This window comes from Pseudorasbora parva, chromosome 11 (genome assembly GCF_024679245.1).
Source record: "Pseudorasbora parva isolate DD20220531a chromosome 11, ASM2467924v1, whole genome shotgun sequence".
Taxonomy (NCBI): Eukaryota; Metazoa; Chordata; class Actinopteri; order Cypriniformes; family Gobionidae; genus Pseudorasbora; species Pseudorasbora parva.
Window position 1 is genome coordinate 6,045,169 of NC_090182.1, and position 21,678 is coordinate 6,066,846.

The 21,678-nt window shown below is 34.6% G+C and overlaps 1 protein-coding gene across 5 annotated transcripts in view; it reads right to left on the reverse strand.

Moving 5' to 3' along the window:
- Positions 1 to 2,297: 2,297 nt before the first annotated feature.
- The window catches only part of frmpd3 (FERM and PDZ domain containing 3), a 407,976-nt gene continuing 388,595 nt past the window's right edge, over positions 2,298 to 21,678 (reverse strand). For 3 of the 5 annotated variants that reach the window (XM_067456881.1, XM_067456880.1, XM_067456883.1), the window contains 10 exons: positions 14,963 to 15,070; positions 12,599 to 12,730; positions 11,293 to 11,412; positions 11,059 to 11,195; positions 10,138 to 10,264; positions 9,759 to 9,848; positions 9,417 to 9,596; positions 9,029 to 9,164; positions 7,556 to 8,392; positions 2,299 to 7,188 (listed from right to left, as the gene is read on the reverse strand). In XM_067456881.1, the coding sequence (XP_067312982.1) occupies positions 4,409 to 7,188; positions 7,556 to 8,392; positions 9,029 to 9,164; positions 9,417 to 9,596; positions 9,759 to 9,848; positions 10,138 to 10,264; positions 11,059 to 11,195; positions 11,293 to 11,412; positions 12,599 to 12,730; positions 14,963 to 15,070 (4,647 nt within the window). In that variant the 3' untranslated portion in view covers positions 2,299 to 4,408. Of the gene's footprint in view, positions 7,189 to 7,555; positions 8,393 to 9,028; positions 9,165 to 9,416; positions 9,597 to 9,758; positions 9,849 to 10,137; positions 10,265 to 11,058; positions 11,196 to 11,292; positions 11,413 to 12,598; positions 12,731 to 14,962; positions 15,071 to 21,678 lie in introns of all 5 variants that reach the window. The other 2 variants (XM_067456882.1, XM_067456884.1) reach the window with 2 other exon arrangements.

Genomic DNA, 21,678 nt, shown 5'->3' on the forward strand with positions numbered 1-21,678 from the left:
CTTACATCCTTTTAATGTCTTCATCCCTTTATTGTTTTACCTTTTCACTTGTGATCCTGACATGTTTTCCATCCATCTTTTTTTTTGTGTGTACGTGCAGTTAAAACACCATGCACTATTTTGAAGTGACGACAGAACGTGCTCGTATTCACTTTCTATAATTCCATAATTAACCACACGGAGGACCAACATCATATTAGGCAGGTGTTCATAATGTTTTAACTCCTCTGTGTATTTGTATGTTTTAGCATCTATCCAAACATGCAGAAATTTTAACATTTAGGTGTACAGACATACAAATATAAACAATGACGCCAGTCTGATTTTTTAAACCAGTAAAGGAGTTAATGTAATGCTTCATGAAAATAAGTTATCAATTAATAATAAAGAAATGTTTATGTAAAGTGAATTAATGTATTTGTTAACATTTAGAAACATGTACAAATAATACAGTTCATGTTTAATATAATAGTAATGATAATTATATGGTGAACGAGAGCATTCAATGAGCTGCAGCTAAAGAAAAAAAAACACAAATAGAAAAAAATCCCAGAAAATGAGTGTGCTGGAAATACTCACAACTCAACTAAATACAGAAACACACTGCAAACACTCACAACTCAACCAAATACAGAAACACACTGCAAATACTCACAACTCAACCAAATACAGAAACACACTGCAAACACTCACAACTCAACCAAATACAGAAACACACTGCAAATACTCACAACTCAACCAAATACAGAAACACACTGCAAACACTCACAACTCAACCAAATACAGAAACACACTGCAAATACTCACAACTCAACCAAATACAGAAACACACTGCAAATACTCACAACTCAACCAAATACAGAAACACACTGCAAATACTCACAACTCAACCAAATACAGAAACACACTGCAAACACTCACAACTCAACCAAATACAGAAACACACTGCAAATACTCACAACTCAACCAAATACAGAAACACACTGCAAATACTCACAACTCAACCAAATACAGAAACACGCTGCAAACACTCACAACTCAACCAAATACAGAAACACACTGCAAATACTCACAACTCAACCAAATACAGAAACACGCTGCAAATACTCACATCTCAAGCAAATACAGAAACACACTGCAAATACTCACAACTCAACCAAATACAGAAACACGCTGCAAATACTCACAACTCAACCAAATACAGAAACACGCTGCAAATACTCACAACTCAACCAAATACAGAAACACACTGCACATACTCACACCTCAACCAAATACAGAAACACACTGCAAATACTCACAACTCAACCAAATACAGAAACACACTGCACATACTCACAACTCAAGCAAATACAGAAACGCACTGCAAACACTCACAACTCAACCAAATACAGAAACACACTGCAAATACTCACAACTCAACCAAATACAGAAACACACTGCACATACTCACAACTCAAGCAAATACAGAAACGCACTGCAAACACTCACAACTCAACCAAATACAGAAACACACTGCAAATACTCACAACTCAAGCAAATACAGAAACGCACTGCAAACACTCACAACACAACCAAATACAGAAACACACTGCAAACACTCACAACTCAACCAAATACAGAAACACGCTGCAAACACTCACAACTCAACCAAACAAGTGACAAATCGGTCAAGGACATGCTTATTGTTCAATGTCTACTCACCAGAGGTGTTGTTGATGACCTGAAAGGTGAGTTTTTTTGTTTTGTTTATTTATTTTAATATTCTGTGATCATGTTAGTATTTGCAGCAAGTTTCTGGAGGTATTGTGAGCATTTGCTGCACACGCTGTAAAACTGATGTTTTCTTAATTAGTTGGTGTTTTTTCTATTTGCATGCTTTCTTTATTTGCAGCGTGTTGAGCTCTTTCCATCATACAATTCAGTATTTTACGTGCCTAATCTAAAGGTGAGTAAACTGTTTACTCTTAATCACTATTAACAACTCTACTGCTGGTTTAAATTACTTTTTAAGGTATGAACTTTAAGTAGGTATTTAAGTTGGGTATGGTTTACAAGTTGTTAAAGAATATATATATATATATATATATATATATATATATATATATATATATATATATATATATATATATATATATATATATATATATATATATAATCTTACTCTTAACATATGAGCTAATTAAAGAATAATAGTTTGTTACTTTTTGTGATAATGAATGAAGAACTCACTATTCATAGCCTATTAATGTAGTAACTGTAGAAACTAATATTTATAAACTATAAAATAGTTTGCAAATAAGTGCTTTGTTGCTGTATGCTTTTTAGTGTTACCGATAAGGGTGTAAATCGATACACGAATATTTTTTCAGAATGCTCATTATGAACGCAGTCAGTGGATTCAACTGATCTCATAGCCAAAACTATGCTGAAAATTTTACTTTCAATACTCTTTATTGCTTTAAACATGACCTTACACACAAAAAGACCACAGTGAAGCAAAAAACACTGACAAGAACTCAAAGAACTAAATATGACCACATACAACAAATGAAGCATAGTGACAAATCTCATTTTGGCAATGCAAATAGTCTTTGACAGAAAGTATGTCTAAAAAAAGAAAAACGTATAAACATGATGATATTGTTTACTGTAATGTATTTTATAAAAATAAACAGGTCCCATGCTGTAGTATACTCTAAAATATAATGACTATTAGTCTGGTACATACTACTATAAATCATAAGATACATGTGGTTTCTCTCTTTTTAATATATATTTTTTGTTTTGTTATTTTGATAAATATATGCAATGTTAGTTATTCTCAAAAATGATATAAGCTTCACAAATGTTCTTTACAATATTTTTTCGAGTTGAGCATAGAATACTTTTATATGGAAATATTGCAAAACATTATATTCTTTCTGTACTATTGCTGACCAATGAAATCCAGCATTAACAGTCTTTCAGTGGTTGGCTTAACAGAGCCCATCTTATTCAGTTCTATTATAAAGGGATAACATGCAAGACACCAGAACAATGAAATGTTAATCGTTTAAACTTCACAGTAGAGCGCTTTATGGATTATAAAACCATAATTTACCATTTATGTCCTAGATTGGAAGAGGAGACAGAAAAGTTTTCAGACATTAGACAGCAGTTGGTTTTATTAAAATACATATAAAACTATTCTGTGTGAGGATGGGGTGGGGGGGTTATGTTCTCAGGGGTGCACAATGAATGACATCACATGAAAATTTAAAAAATAAAGTTTTCTACAATAAAACATTTAAAAATATGGGACAGAAGAAAAACAAAGCAATATTTAATAATAAAAAAAAAATTGGGAAACATTAGTTATCTATGTAATTCTATAGGCTATATGTGAAAACATTTTTTTTTAATTTTATATACACAAGCATTTTCTTAGTGATTGCACAAAATTATGAGGCTATCAAGTACCCAGCCAACTCCAATACAAAAAATAAAAGCCACTTTTTGCCTCTACATGTATGAGGTATGGAGCTGAATGGGTATGTGGGTGTGAGTGTGGAAAAAGGATATTTTTTTTTTGTGCATTAGAAAACAGGAGTGCCCTTTTTCATCTTGGTCTCAGATCAACCATTGTATCCTTTCAATTAATATTCCGGTGAATTTGAATCTGCTACATTGTCTACCCTGGGCAGGTGTTTCCGTCCACGATCTTGTTAGCGGGCTCTTGTGTTCATAAATATTAATTTAAAAAGTGTCAATTCAGACCTTTGTAGAGATACAAATCCAGACATTGTGAATGTGATATTGTGAAAAGGGAATATTTCATGTCACAACAAACAAAATCGAAAAGCAAGCACATTACCAAATTACCATTTCTCTCTCTACCTAATTTACAAAATCTGTTACCATTCATTTTTCAGATTTTTTTTTTATAGATTATGTAGCTATAATGTCTACAGTAATTGCAATAATGACAATATAATTTTTCCCATAATATATTATAGAAACCATTTTTAGGACACAGAATAACTAAGGCCCTATCCCCACCAGCCCTTCCCAATGTCATTTTGTGATTTAGATATAGGAACAACTAAACATACAAAAACTAAGTCCATTTCACAGTTTCTCTAAGGACATGAGTGAGCAGCCCTGTTGATCACCCATAATACACAGGATCAGTTGTATTTTTATTTTTTTTTCAATTCTGTGCACCTATGTCAAAGATTGTTTGTGACTACAAGTTGGCACAACCTTCATAATCATATAACAGTATAGTTATGCAGTAATGGAATTTAGCAGGCAGGGAACAGAAAGGCGAGTAAAAATGTAAACCAATGAATGATCCAAAGAGATTCCTGCCAGAGTTGAGCAGCTGTCTTTCCGGCCTGCCCCACAATCTTGTGTGAATGAGCCATTACTTGCTGGGCATGGTTTTGATAGAGCGATTAAGAGAGCCCATGTTAGTTGATGTATGGAGCTGAGGACTTGCACTCTTATTGGGGAGGCTACTAGAATGTCCCATTGCCTCTTCAGCAGCCCGAAGAAGAAGGGTGTAGTTGACAGCTACCTCCTCTACCTTGCGTAAAAGCTGTAGTTTTTGAGTTTCAGATCGTACACCCCTGACCAGCCGAATGAATGTATGAGTAAGGTTACACAGCACCTGGAAGCTAGCTGTGACGGCACTTAGCATTCGTGAGGGACTTTTCTCAACACTCGCCACTCGTCTACATGATGCCCTGAACTCTTTAAAACAGACTGCAAGTTCTTGCTTGTACTCTGCCAGTCTTGCCGGGGGGATACGAGGTTCCCCCTCTATTTGGGGACTATTGGCACACTGCCTTAAAATTGAGAGCAGCTCATTGGCATCAAGTTGTGCATTTAGGAATCCATCAGGTAACGAGAATGTTTTGCCCTGCAAGGATTGTACTCTTGCCAAGCTAGTTTCCAGATTCCCACAGGCTCGCAGATCAATTCTCTGTGTTTGTGGCTCCTCTTCTTCCTCCTCCTCCTCCTCCTCCTCTTCCCCACTGCAATCTTCTGCATTAAGTACCTGAAGAGTCTTGCTGACTACTGGCATTGCCCTTGAATCTAAATGCATTCCTGGTAAGACCTGCAAGGGGATGGAATAAGACAGTTCATCCTTTTCACTGCTCTCATCAGCAGCTTCACATTTGCGATAGCAGAAGCAGAAGGAGCAACATTTTTCTCTGTCCTCAGTATCCTCACTTGGCAACCCTAAAACCTCAGCAGTACCTTCACGACTTTCCTGAAGTATCTCTTCACCCTGAATAAAAAATATCCCCTTTTTCTTTGCATCCCCATCTTTAGTATGTACAGGCTCCACTGGAGTCGGAAGTCTAAGTCCAGTGGCCCTGACTCTTTCCATTTCTTTCTCAAGGCTCTTTGCTTTTGTAGTTTTAACCTCGGCATACAATGGAGTGCTGTCATTATTATCGATCTCCCCTATACTATATCTCCTTTGAAGCTTTTTATATTGTGGCGCACCAATGCATTCTGAATGGGTGGTGCACGTAGGCAAGCATGATGTCGCAGCATCTCTTGGTTCCCTAGATTCGAGGCTTGTGGATCGGATTCGAGTGGTTTTAATTTCCAAAGTCTGAGGTTTCCTCAATTCTCCTTGAGCATGTGGAGACTTTGGGATTGCTGGGGGTGTTTTAGAGATTGCCCTTTCTCTTCCTCTCTGTTCCGTTGCAGAACCAACCGCTGTATCTGGGAGACGCATTCCACGGCACATTCTCTTACAATCGCAGCTGCGTCGCTGTTCGCGTGAGATCCCAGGAACTTTCTGTACAGGACTTGTGCGCAGTTGGCAGGCACATGGGGTAAATGAGGGAACAGGAGAGGACCCCTGTGGAATGAACTCTCCTTGTGATGTTTTAGGCTTTAGAAGCTCCTCTAGGAACTCCAGCTCATACTGCCTGACTTTTTGAAGCTGTGCACGACGCTCATCTGTCTCTCTGCGCAAACGTGCTGGGAAAGTGGCTGAAATTAAGTTCCTAAAACTCAGGAATGGAGTACTACGCTGGGATTTGGCTTTATTTGCCTGTTTCTTGTACTCAGCTCCTGGGATAGTTGCACCCTTTTCCAAACATCCTAAGATATGTGTTGGGTCTACCAGAACAGGCACAGTTTTAGGAGCTTTCTGTGGTTCCACAGGGAGATTTTGGGAGTTCTCTGCCTTTGCCTCTGACGTCTCTTTCCGTTCTACTTTAACAGGCATAACTGGTGAGTACTTGGTAGGAGGCAGGGTGCTGGGCTTCACCAAGCTTGCATCAGATGTCTTCGCTGTGTTCTCTTTGTTGCTAGCTAACTGAAGTCCTTTAGCACGAAGACGCTCATCATCTGCGGGAGGCGATGAGTGAAACACAACCACTTTTGGGGCCTGTGGATCTTTTAGACGCACCTGTGGACCAGGTTCTGGTCGTACTGGACATGTGCAGAACAAGTCAGCAGCTGGTAGAAGGCCCTTTAAACTTGAAGGCTTAGTGGTCTCACTTGAGGCAGTCTCGGCATCTTGGCACATATTTGTCGAACAAATTTTTGCAGATGCAGTTCTATCCACAGGCAAGAGAACGGGTAAGGCTATACTGGTAGTTTCTAGGGTGACTGAACCAGAATCTTTTTCCGGGACACCTTCTGAGGTAATAGAGCTTGGTTTTTCTTCAATAGCAAGAGGCAATTGATCTGTGTTGACTTGGGGAGCACAAACTTGTTCTGCTGCTTTAATTTCGACAGATGTCTGTTCAGACTCTCCCAGGCACTCTTTGACAGGGCCTTTTTCAGATTTTTCTATATCCTTCTCACTTTTTGCTTCAGGGCTTTTCCCCTGCTCCACAGAGTTCTCAGAGGGACTAATTTCTTGACTGGGACATACTTTCAAGGGCACAGTCTTAGTTAAGATCACAGGCTTTGGTGGACACCCGCCACGGATCTGACTCATTGAAAAAGCTCCTCCCCCAATTGCTTGTGTTGTGCAGCCGGGGATTGACAAGGGGAAGTCTCGTCGACTAAAAAGTCGCTCTTTGTTGATGTGGTGGGCAAATAGATATGCCTGGTTCTGATGCTGCTTCATGGCAGAAACCATCTCAGACACATCAGTTAGCTCTGATGAATTTGTCTCGTGTCCGGAGTCTAGGGATGATTCAGGGGTTATGGCAGCAAGCACAATCAACCCTGTAAGGGAACAGAAACAAAACAACCATGCTCGTAAGAAATCACATAAGCTTTTGTCCCTTTATGTAAGCAAAATTACAGACATAAAATGTTATAATTAAATGTCAAACTAATCTAAAAATGTTAAATTAACTTTAACATTGCACATACAGTACAAGGCAATGTACTAAACATCTGTTTTTTTTAAAGAGTAGGTAACACTGCACTGATGCTTGTTTTGGGACGGTTTCACTTCATATGTCAGGCTACTGTAATTTGAAGAAAAAGTACACAAAGTACTAATTTTATGATTTTACAATTTGCTTAAGATTGATTTACTCATAGACATGTTAAAGAACCAGCTCTTTTAATATTACATTACGTCCACCTGCTGTTTGTGATGTCTGCTGGTGATGGTGTGGGTAATCCTCCGATGCAGCTAGTGCTTCCAGTGCCTGGAGGGTGGACACTAATGCATCATCTAACTCCTGAGCATGGTCTTGAACTGTCCTAGTGGTCACATTATCAATCAGTGTGACAGGAACTTCCTCTTGACCCTTGAGAGCAGAGGCTTTGATTCCTTTGCGACCCTTTTTCGGGTCATCTTCGTCAGAACTGTTATCACGAAACCCTGGGGGTGGTGCTGCTATGCCAGGAGGAGGGGGTTGCAACTTTCCACCTCCATCATCTACCTCTTCATCGTCCTCATTGCCAGGTAGTGGTAAGGCAATGAGATCAACAGCACCCCCTTCACGAGAAGCACATGAATGTGTGCACTGCTGCAAAATGAGTTTTCCAGCCTCCCCGATGTCTGAGATCAAACCTTCAGCTTGGAGTTTAGCCTTGCAGGAGTCACAGAAAACCCTCGGTGCAGGCTCCATTGTTTTCGCTCTGTTCCTGAAGCTTGAACTGGCATCAGTGGGACCGTCTTGTTTGGCCACAGATTCAGTGCTCTTTAGAGTGGGGTCAGACTTTGTGCGTGAGCGACTCTGTACCTGCGAGATAAGATTCTCATTAATGTCAAGCTCCTGTTCTGCTTGTATCTGAAGCTCCTGCATCTGTTGTTGTTCTTTTAAATGGATGTGACACAGGCCAAGGTGCTGAGATATGGGTGATGCTGATGTCTTCTGTGTTGCCTCTCTGGACGACCCCTCTCTTTCTTCGCGACGACTCCCACTTAACACGGTGGCTCCAGAGCGAAATTGGGCATGGGAGCTTCTGGAATCTAAATGACAGAACTGTCTGAGTGGTTGAACGAGTAGAAAACATGATGGATGGGGATGAGTCCAGATGACAAAGGTGAATCTGTTGAATAGTGTTCTCAGAGATGGAAAAAAGCCTTGTGGGATGTGATGATATGCTGTGATCTTTCTCTTTGGCAGACCACAGGAGATGCTTCCAATACATGGTATTGTAATACAATGCGATATATACTGGACATCCAGATATATGAATACATCTAGATCAGCATTTCCATTACACTTACATAAACCGACTCAAGATGAAGATGGAGAGCTCAAGAAGATGGAGGATTCAAGCTAGAATTATGAATGATAGCCATGCTAACTCCTTATAATAATTAGAAATTCCTTTTGGGAGCAACCTGATGAATTCATGTCATGATTAATAGATTTTTCTCACTATTAGAAAATGACAAGCGTATATTTAGATGCCACCATGGACATGTTCTCACCATTATTACATCTATTTTGCTTTGAAATGTCCCAAACTGCACATGTAACAACATATTTAAATTCCGCTTGTCATTGAAAGATGAAAAGCAAAGCAAATGCACTGTCATAAAATGATATGCAATGACTTGTATTTTAATGAAATTGCAACAATACAATTTCTAACATACCTGCCTTGATCATATAAGGCTGACCAGGTATCCTGCAGTAGATTGTCCTTTTAGGGTCCACAAATAGCTTGTAATAACCAGAGATCAAACAGGCAAAGTTTGATGCATCTGGCCACTCCATTAACAAGACCAAGGGCTATAATAATTAGTACAGAAATAATTAGTACAGAAACATATTAGAATGTTATATTGCAATGCGCTCTCTCTCTCTCTCTCTCTCTCTCTCTCTCTCTCTCTCTCTCTCTCTCTCTCTCTCTCTCTCTCTCTCTCTCTCTCTCTCTCTCTCACACACACACACACACACACACACACACACACACACACACACACACACACACACACACACACACAAAAAATTCTGCCCCCCAATTTCTGCTTTTTTCCACACCTTTGCATCCAGAATAACAACTTCAACACGTGCTACCCCATGATGCTCTCTAAAGAGCTGGACCTTGGCCACGCGGCTGAACTCTGCTAAGACAGTTGTTAGGTTGTTCTTCAGGTCAATTACATGACTGATACCATGTCTCGGCCCAACCAACAATGTAGTGGCTGACTGCTTCTCATCCTTTCCATAGAAAAAGAAAATAATCAGAAATGTAATGAGAAGGACAAATCTGAAAGCTAATGAGATATTAAAACATTTAGTGAAATCAGTGTAAAAATGTAAGGGTTACTTATTTGTATAATCTTGATTATTGGTTAAAAAAATATGTCAGATTCATATTACCAAGCCAACTGTGTGAAACAAGAAGCCTCCAAATGGTGGGAGGTCATTCAAGACACGCATATACTGTAGTTTTCCTTGAAGAGGAGAAACCTACATGAGTAAAGAGAAAATAAAACTGGTGAGTTGTGCAAGTGCCAGCAGAGGGCAATGTTTTGCTGCTATAAGGTGTGCTATGACTATAAATGATCAGTATGGAGAAATGAATTGCACAGAGCATATCTCTATTCCAATATTACACATCAGATATGCTTTTAGGGCATAAAAGTCACGAATACAAATTTTTTTGTTGTTGTAAAAGTTTCATTTATCATATGTGAGGAAAAATACCTCTATTTAAGGCTTAGTGGCTATCCCAAAAATTCTTAGAAACCAGATATACCTTGTTACCAGCTGGTGGAGGATGCTGATATGTCTTCAACAGCTGTGAGAGAGTCTTGCAGACGTTTTTCTCCTTGACGGTTGGCAACAGAGTCAAAGGAAGAAAAGGTTCCAAACCCCATTCTTTCCTAAAGGAAACGATGCCGTTTTAAAACATGCAACCACCAGATACAAGACTTTATAGTATGTTTTGATGGTTTAATCAGCGTCATCTACCGCTGGTGGATAACATCTTATTTTGGGTATAAAACTATATGCTATAGCCAATGGTTATCATATAGACATGTTTGTACAAAATCGGATGTGTGTTACTTTGGTAGAAGGCTAAAGGGTCTGTTCACACCAACATGAATGTTTGGCACAAAACGTCATTATTCAAACTGTTGCAATAAAAAACAACGGCAAATACAGATCTCTCTATTTTCTCTATTTAAACTCTATTTTGACACACGCATTAACTTCAATTCATTCAAATTAACAATTTAATTCTTAAATCATAACTAGAGCTGCCAAATTTTTTTGTTTTATCTAATTGATTACACAATGTGGCGATTAATTAATCTCCCAAACGTAAACGGCATCAAATAGACATTACAAAAAGTAGTAAAATATTTTGAGGTGAACTATACCGTTAATGTTGGCTATCTTGGACTTTAGGAACATTCTAACTGCATTCTATGCTTAATCACACAGTGAGTTTTTGCCATGCATCATATTCATCATCAATCAACAGTATGGGGCGGGGCAAGTGCGTTAATTAGCTATGGTTAAAAAAAAAAAAAGTGTTAAATTATTAACGCATTAAATCAAAAGCCCTAATCATAACATATTTATATCACATTTAAAAAAAAAATCCCTTTTTAAAGGGATATTTTTAAAATATATTTAATATAATTATATTTTCAAAAACCCTAAGACTTACTCAACGTGCTTTAGAGAAATCTTCTGATTGGGTCTCGCAATTGACACAGTGATGTAGATGTGAAGGGCTGCCAACCTAAGTGTGACATCGGACTTCCAATCCATTCCATATCGCTCTTTAATGACGTCATTGCGGCTCTGTGGGAAGTCGGAACAAACAACAGACCAAGAGGAGTTATACTAACATCTGACTACCTGTGTGAACATTTCTTTCTTCACTCATGACTAAATCCACCTGTATGTAGAGGTACTCAAATGCAGCGGGGTCTCTCCTCAGTAAATCAGCGGGATCCTTTGGGAAGAAGCAAATACGGAAAAGACACTTCATTCCTTGGAAGTAGGTCCTGTGAACTACCTGAAAAACAGAATAAAATGAGATTTCAGAATTCATTATAGAATTCACCTTTGAAATACAGCACCAACAAACATTCCAGGACTAAACTGTCACATTCCATTCCTTAAAGCGGTGGTTCCGTGTTTTTTTTCTAGGCTTGGCTGTGTTTATGGGGCGCAGCATAACATTTTTTAAATTTTATTAATTATTTTTCTTCTATTCTCCCTTTATTCCACACTGCTGTCTCCACTGTCCTTTGAACGGCTCGTTTGCTTCCTGCTTCTATGAAGCCCATCCCTCTGAAAAACGCAATGGTCTTAGATTGGTTAGATGGCCAAATGTAGTTTCCTGTATTTTTATTGGCTGAAGTGCACAGGTTGCCGGAAACGCCACGCCCCTTCCCATTACGGGCAGAAGTCACATCTGCGGAGACTAGCGAGGGTTTATGATGTCACCAACCCAGAAGAAGCTCGTTGTAGTCCAAACCGGCCGTTTTTGTAGGCAATAAACTGCCATAACTTTAAAAGACAATATCTCCGTTTGCATTGAACTTTCAGTGCTGTAACTTTGCTGTTTATGCTCAAGCAGCGACATTACACATTAACTACAGTTAAAAAAGTAAAATCGCATGCAACCAGCCCTTTAAGGTTATGTGCTGCTGGCAGCCATATCAATTTTGATTCACCATCATGTAATTTAGGTTTCCCCAGTTCTTAATAACAGAGCAGTTGTGCTGTTCTATTACTGTAGATTCATATACGATGGCATCCATCCATCATCCAGTCTGAGACGACACAGAAGGGAAAATATGATTCAAAATCCAATTTAGACAAGTGAATAAGGAAACATTTTAGGATTTGGAATAATTTAATTTACCTGAAAATGTAATTTATGTCACTATAATCAAATAAAAGAATTAGTAACTGAGCATTTGGACTCCTTTGTTCTGACGCTCAGATGTTTTTGCTTCCATTGGAGCACAAGATCAAGTGCTTTGGAATATTTTTAAATCATGCTGGATAACATGGATCGCGAGTATTTAATTACAATTATGAATTCAAATTAAGTTTTTTTTAAACTTGCGTTCAACTCACCATAGCAAGTAGGTGTACCTTGTACCCCACATTTAAAGATAGTTTTTAAACCCTATGAACTTTAGAGAGAAGGTAATGCAGCAGTCACTGGTTTTTGGGTGGCATTTACTCACATGAGACAGTGGCTGGTTTTCCTGGAGCAGATGTAGCCTCTGATTCTGGGCCAGTCCACCGGACTCCAGCATCAAAGCGAAATGCTCAATGTAGCGTAGAGAGAGGCGATCCTGCAGCGATGATATCACATCCTGTGGCAAAAAGGGAGAACATTTTGAGAATTTTGATATCTAATTGTTTGCGATATATACCGGTAAAAATAACGATAAAGCCTAGTTGATGACGTGACCCATTCGCAGCCCACGTGCAGAGCGAACATGTCGGAAGAGAGGAGTTTATCGCTATACAAGGAGCTACCTCTACAATCTGGAACTAGTACACATAGAGTGAATCTCTCAAGCTCTCAGTAGCTGAAAATATCTTTGTCAAGCAATCCGTAAACACACTATTTCAGTTCATCTCAATAAATGTGCAGTGTATTTGGCACTCAAACACTAGTGTGAGGCGGCGGACTGAGAGCGCTCTGTGTTTCTCACACACTCAAAGAGAGAGCGAGAGAGTCTACTAACACGCAGAATTGACGTGCTACATGTAAACAATATTCTTTGTAGTATTTTTATGTAAAATAACAATGTGTTTGGAATTATTCCGCCTTTATGAACAAGAAGAAACTAATGCGCAAATGGCAATCTCATTGGCTGGCGCTCATCTATTACTGTGCCTGTTTTGATTTCAGCAAACCGGTTTGAGCGAATGCAGACAACGTGATTAATATTCATGAACCTTGAAGCTCATCAATCCTTAGTGTGGTTTGTATTGCTTTTAGTTACAGAACTCGTAGTATTGTTATCTTATCAGTATTATTGTTAGTTTTTTTTTTTTATCACCAACAATGTCTAAGCACCACCACCAGTCCTAAATTCAGTTAAAATGACAAATATGCAATGCATTCATATTAGTTTTAGTTCAAATTACTTAAATTCTATCATTAAATAATTTGAATGTTTGTTTTTTCGTAATCTGAAGACATGGTTGGGATTATTAATTTTGCTGTTTGCACTAATTTTACCGCTGTTTGCACCATGAGTTTGGATTTTTAATGTAACATTTTTTCCTTTTCTTTTATGAAGTTTGTTAATTATACGAGCCTATTTGATGACAGTACGTTTGTTTGTTTTTCTGAGGTTCTCAAGAATGCGTGCAGCTCTCACTTGTAGCCAAAAACATGAGGAATGGTGCTACATTTATATCGGCATTGATATCGTTATCGCAATAAATACCAGAAAATATTGTTTGCACCACCCCTAGTCGCTGGAGTCGTCACCTGCTTAGGGTTGGTGTTTTAGTCCCCTAAAGCATCATGAACTCAACTGTTACAATATTTCAGATATGCAATGCAAAGTAAATGTATTGGAAAGCAACTGCATCAGGAGGATAGGCTTGACCTTTCCATCAGTGATGAAGCACCGAAGCCAGCACTCTTAATCACTGTACCCTGCCACTGGAGACAAATGTATGATGCCTTTTACTGACTAGTGGCTTTGCTTCAGAAAAGACTCCAAATATTTAATGAGGTTTCCATGTAACTAAAGCAAATGCTGTGCTCCAACACCAAAGGAGTGTACTGGCCAGTGTGAGGGGATGCATTATATACTTTGTGTTTGATGATAGTAACCCTCGCAATGGGAGATGGACAGATTACAGCGTTGTGTACTGTCACCAGGATTGAGATAATCTGTTTGGTGGTATTGACCAAAGGCGGAAGATATCGCCTCAGGAAGGATTGTGAGAAATGTTAACCTCTCTGTGAAACCACAAATGTAGTAAAGGTTCAAAAAGCTCACTAGGCCATTTTTATCTTGTTTTTTGACCTGACATGATATCAATACTTTTCCTGTTTGGCTGGAACTTTAAAAACGGTGCATAGATCCTTTGAAGCTAATCTAATTGCATAATAGTTGTATATGTTACAACAATTATAGCTACTGGAAAGAAATTACATTCACATAATGTAAGATGAAAGTCCTGACATGTTTACTCTTGCGTTTGCAAAGAAAAATGTAATAATATTGGCTAAAGAATTTTATAAACCATGTTCAAATTTAAATGAAAATGTGCAGGTGTCAGTTCGTTTAGAGAATGCGGCGTTGCCATTCTAACCATTAGCATCTGCTCTAGGGAGTCTTGTTTTGTGTGAAACATGACAGGGGATTGGGGATGAACATAACAGTGCAATGCATTCTATTCAAACGACATGTCTTGTCTTTGTTTGTGTCACCTGCCTAGGGAACTATGGATGTAAATTAGCAATGTTGCTATAATCTGGCATGATCATTAACATGCATTCAATAAAAAAATACATTTGTATTGAATTTCCCCATTGTGTTTCTAGTAACAGGGGAGAGTTTTCCCAAAACACTCACCCTAACAGTGGTGCGGCTGTCAAATGTAAAGGATTTGATCTGTCCATTTTCCAGAAACACCTTCAACACATTTGGTATCAGAAGCAGTGAGTCGTCTTTAAGCATGGTCTAAAAAAACCAGAGGGGATAAAGAATGAAGGAGCAGTTAGTGACATTACGGAAAGAAAAGACTCATTAGGTAAATCAATCCAATACAACATCTACTATCTTCTAAAAGACAAAGAAAGAATGTAGAAACACATGAGAAGACTTTAACCGTATGGAAACCTTAAAGAAAAGCAGACCAAGTCTAAAACAATGGTTAAAGGGAAGATCTTTGTCTAACTCAATAGTTTAAAAGCATTGGATAAAGGTGACGCAGAGTATAATTAAGCAGAAGTCGTATCACTTACATTCCATATCCAATGCGATACCATGTTCATAAAAATTGGACACAAACACTGAATTCCATATATTTGTAGCAAAAAGAGGAAATCTTCGAGGCATCTACTTTATATGCAATAAAAAAAGTTGAAGGTGCACTAAGTAATTTTTGTTTATGTTGAATTGGCTCAAAAGCCTGGAGCCATGCTGTCATTGGCAAAACTTTGGTGTGGTTAGAACCAAATCATCGATCAAACAAAAAACTCAAAATATGACAGTGTATACTATTACGCAAAAGGGAATTTATTCAATTATCACAGAAATTCAAAATGGACAAAAAGCTCAAAATACGACAGTGTATACTATTACGTAAAAGTGAATTTATTCAATTATCACAAAAATTCAAAATTGATAAAAACTCAAAATACGACAGTGTATACTATTACGTAAAAGTGAATTTATTCAATTATCACAAAAAGCTAAAATGGACAAAAACTATTATTTTTGTCCATTTTGAATTTGTGATAATTGAATAAATTCACTTTTACGTAATAGTATACACTGTCGTATTTTGAGTTTTTTTGTCCATTTTGAATTTGTGTGATAATTGAATAAATTCACTTTTACCTAATAGTATACACTGTCGTATTTTGAGTTTTTTGTCCATTTTGAATTTTTGTGATAATTGAATAAATTCACTTTTACGTAATAGTATACACTGTCGTATTTTGAGTTTTTTGTCCATTTTGAATTTTTGTGATAATTGAATAAATTCACTTTTACGTAATAGTATACACTGTCGTATTTTTAATTGAATAAATTCACTTTTACGTAATAGTATACACTGTCGTATTTTGAGTTTTTTGTCCATTTTGAATTTTTGTGATAATTGAATAAATTCACTTTTACGTAATAGTATACACTGTCGTATTTTGAGTTTTTATCAATTTTGAATTTTTGTGAAAATGGAATAAATTCACTTTTACGTAATAGTATACACTGTCGTATTTTGAGTTTTTTGTCCATTTTTACTTTTTGTGATAGTTGAATAAATTCACTTTTACCTAATAGTATACACTGTCGTATATTGAGTTTTTATCAATTTTGAATTTGTGTGATAATTGAATAAATTCACTTTTACGTAATAGTATACACTGTCGTATTTTGAGTTTTTTGTCCATTATGAATTTTTGTGAAAATTGAATAATTTCATTTTTACGTAATAGTATACACTGTCGTATTTTGAGTTTTTTGTCCATTTTGAATTTTTGTGATAATTGTATACATTCACTTTTACGTAATAGTATACACTGTCGTACTTTGAGCTTTTTGTCCATTTTGAATTTCTGTGAAAATTGAAAAAATTCACTTTTACGTAATAGTATACACTGTCGTATTTTGAGTTTTTTTGTCCATTTTGAATTTGTGTGATAATTGAATAAATTCACTTTTACCTAATAGTATACACTGTCATATTTTTAATTGAATAAATTCACTTTTACGTAATAGTATATACTGTCGTATTTTGAGCTTTTTGTCCATTTTGAATTTTTGTGATAATTGAATAAATTCACTTTTACGTAATAGTATACACTGTCATAATTCTATTTTTTGTCCATTTTGACTTTGTGTGATAATTGAATAAATTCAAATTTGCATAATATTATACACTGTCGTATTTTGAGTTTTTTGTCCATTTTGAATTTTTGTGATAATTGTATACATTCACTTTTACGTAATAGTATACACTGTCGTATTTTGAGCTTTTTGTCCATTTTGAATTTCTGTGAAAATTGAATAAATTCACTTTTACGTAATAGTATACACTGTCGTATTTTGAGTTTTTTTGTCCATTTTGAATTTGTGTGATAATTGAATAAATTCACTTTTACGTAATAGTATACACTGCCGTATTTTGAGTTTTTATCAATTTTTGTTATAATTGAATAAATTCACTTTTATGTAATTGTATAAACTGTCGTATTTTGAGCTTTTTGTCCATTTTGAATTTTTGTGATAATTGAATAAATTCACTTTTACGTAATAGTATACACTGTCGTATTTTGAGTTTTTTGTCCATTTTGAATTTGTGTGATAATTGAATAAATTCACTTTTACGTAATAGTATACACTGTCGTATTTTGAGTTTTTTGTCCATTTTGAATTTGTGTGATAATTGAATAAATTCACTTTTACGTAATAGTATACACTGTCGTATTTTGAGCTTTTTGTCCATTTTGAATTTTTGTGATAATTGAATAAATTCACTTTTACCTAATAGTATACACTGTCGTATTTTGAGTTTTTTTGTCCATTTTGAATTTGTGTGATAATTGAATAAATTCACTTTTACGTAATAGTATATACACTGTCGTATTTTGAGTTTTTTGTCCATTTTGAATTTGTGTGATAATTGAATAAATTCACTTTTTTGTAATAGTATACACTGTCGTATTTTGAGTTTTTCGTCCATTTTTCCTTTTTGTGAAAATTGAATAAATTCACTTTTACCTAATAGTATACACTGCTGTATTTTGAGTTTTTTGTCCATTTTGAATTTTTGTGAAAATTGAATAAATTCACTTTTACCTAATAGTATACACTGTCGTATATTGAGTTTTTATCAATTTTGAATTTTTGTGAAAATGGAATAAATTCACTTTTACGTAATAGTATACACTGTCGTATTTTGAGTTTTTTGTCCATTTTGAATTTGTGTGATAATTGAATAAATTCACTTTTACGTAATAGCATACACTGTCGTATTTTGAGCTTTTTGTCCATTTTGAATTTTTGTGATAATTGAATAAATTCACTTTTACCTAATAGTATACACTGTCGTATTTTGAGTTTTTTTGTCCATTTTGAATTTGTGTGATAATTGAATAAATTCACTTTTACGTAATAGTATATACACTGTCGTATTTTGAGTTTTTTGTCCATTTTGAATTTGTGTGATAATTGAATAAATTCACTTTTTTGTAATAGTATACACTGTCGTATTTTGAGTTTTTCGTCCATTTTTCCTTTTTGTGAAAATTGAATAAATTCACTTTTACCTAATAGTATACACTGCTGTATTTTGAGTTTTTTGTCCATTTTGAATTTTTGTGAAAATTGAATAAATTCACTTTTACCTAATAGTATACACTGTCGTATATTGAGTTTTTATCAATTTTGAATTTTTGTGAAAATGGAATAAATTCACTTTTACGTAATAGTATACACTGTCGTATTTTCAGTTTTTTTGTCCATTTTGAATTTGTGTGATAATTGAAAAAATTCACTTTTACGTAATAGTATACACTGTTGTATTTTGAGTTTTTTGTCCATTTTGAATTGTTGTGATAATTGAATAAATTCACTTTTACGTAATAGTATACACTGTCGTATTTTGAGTTTTTTTGTCCATTTTGAATTTGTGTGATAATTGAATAAATTCACTTTTACGTAATAGTATACACTGTCGTTTTTTGAGTTTTTATGAATTTTTGAATTTTTGTTATAATTGAATAAATTCACTTTTACGTAATAGTATAAACTGTCGTATTTTGAGCTTTTTGTCCATTTTGAATTTTTGTGATAATTGAATAAATTCACTTTTAAGTAATAGTATACACTGTCGTATTTTGAGTTTTTTGTCCATTTTGAATTTGTGTGATAATTGAATAAATTCACTTTTACGTAATAGTATACACTGTCGTATTTTGAGTTTTTTGTCCATTTTTACTTTTTGTGATAATTGAATAAATTCACTTTTACCTAATAGTATACACTGTCGTATTTTGAGTTTTTTGTCCATTTTTACTTTTTGTGATAATTGAATAAATTCACTTTTACCTAATAGTATACACTGTCGTATTTTGAGTTTTTTTGTCCATTTTGAATTTGTGTGATAATTGAATAAATTCACTTTTACGTAATAGTATATACACTGTCGTATTTTGAGCTTTTTGTCCATTTTGAAATTTTGTGATAATTGAATAAATTCACTTTTACGTAATAGTATACACTGTCGTATTTTGAGTTTTTTGTCCATTTTGAATTTGTGTGATAATTGAATAAATTCACTTTTACGTAATAGTATACACTGTCGTATTTTGAGTTTTTCGTCCATTTTTACTTTTTGTGATAATTGAATAAATTCACTTTTACCTAATAGTATACACTGTCGTATTTTGAACTTTTTGTCCATTTTGAAATTTTGTGATAATTGAATGAATTCACTTTTACCTAATAGTATACACTGTTGTATATTGAGTTTTTATCAATTTTGAATTTTTGTGAAAATGGAATAAATTCACTTTTACGTAATAGTATACACTGTCGTATTTTGAGTCTTTTGTCCATTTTGAATTGTTGTGATAATTGAATAAATTCACTTTTACGTAATAGTATACACTGTCGTATTTTGAGTTTTTTTGTCCATTTTGAATTTGTGTGATAATTGAATAAATTCCCTTTTACGTAATAGTATACACTGTTGTATTTTGAGTTTTTTTGTCCATTTTGAATTTGTGTGATAATTGAATAAATTCCCTTTTGCGTAATAGTATACACTGTCGTATTTTGAGTTTTTTGTCCATTTTTACTTTTTGTGATAATTGAATAAATTCACTTTTACCTAATAGTATACACTGTTGTATTTTGAGCTTTTTGTCCATTTTGAAATTTTGTGATAATTGAATGAATTCACTTTTACCTAATAGTATACACTGTTGTATATTGAGTTTTTTTGTCCGTTTTGAATTTGTGTGATAATTGATTAAATTCACTTTTACGTAATAGTATACACTGTCGTATTTTGAGCTTTTTGTCCATTTTGAATTTTTGTGATAATTGAATAAATTCACTTTTACCTAATAGTATACACTGTCGTATTTTGAGCTTTTTGTCCATTTTGAAATTTTGTGATAATTGAATGAATTCACTTTTACCTAATAGTATACACTGTCGTATATTGAGTTTTTATCAATTTTGAATTTTTGTGAAAATGGAATAAATTCACTTTTACGTAATAGTATACACTGTCGTATTTTGAGTTTTTTTGTCCATTTTGAATTTGTGTGATAATTGAAAAAATTCACTTTTACGTAATAGTATACACTGTCGTATTTTGAGTTTTTTGTCCATTTTTACTTTTTGTGATAGTTGAATAAATTCACTTTTACCTAATAGTATACACTGTCGTATATTGAGTTTTTATCAATTTTGAATTTGTGTGATAATTGAATAAATTCACTTTTACGTAATAGTATACACTGTCGTATTTTGAGTTTTTTGTCCATTTTGAATTTTTGTGATAATTGAATAAATTCACTTTTACGTAATAGTATACACTGTCGTATTTTGAGTTTTTATCAATTTTGAATTTTTGTGATAATTGAATAAATTCACTTTTACGTAATATTATACACTGTCGTATTTTGAGTTTTTTGTCCATTTTTACTTTTTGTGATAGTTGAATAAATTCACTTTTACCTAATAGAATACACTGTCGTATATTGAGTTTTTTATCAATTTTGAATTTGTGTGATAATTGAATAAATTCACTTTTACCTAATAGTATACACTGTCGTATTTTGAGTTTTTTGTCCATTTTGAATTTTTGTGAAAATTGAATAAATTCACTTTTACGTAATAGTATACACTGTCGTATTTTGAGTTTTTATCAATTTTGAATTTGTGTGAAAATGGAATAAATTCACTTTTACGTAATAGTTTACACTGTTGTATTTTGAGTTTTTTTGTCCATTTTGAATTTGTGTGATAATTGAATAAATTCACTTTTACGTAATAGTATAAACACTGTCGTATTTTGAGCTTTTTGTCCATTTTGAAATTTTGTGATAATTGAATAAATTCACTTTTACGTAATAGTATACACTGTCGTATTTTGAGTTTTTTGTCCATTTTGAATTTGTGTGATAATTGAATAAATTCACTTTTACGTAATAGTATACACTGTCGTATTTTGAGTTTTTCGTCCATTTTTACTTTTTGTGATTATTGAATAAATTCACTTTTACCTAATAGTATACACTGTCGTATTTTGAACTTTTTGTCCATTTTGAAATTTTGTGATAATTGAATGAATTCACTTTTACCTAATAGTATACACTGTTGTATATTGAGTTTTTATCAATTTTGAATTTTTGTGAAAATGGAATAAATTCACTTTTACGTAATAGTATACACTGTCGTATTTTGAGTCTTTTGTCCATTTTGAATTGTTGTGATAATTGAATAAATTCACTTTTACGTAATAGTATACACTGTCGTATTTTGAGTTTTTTTGTCCATTTTGAATTTGTGTGATAATTGAATAAATTCCCTTTTACGTAATAGTATAC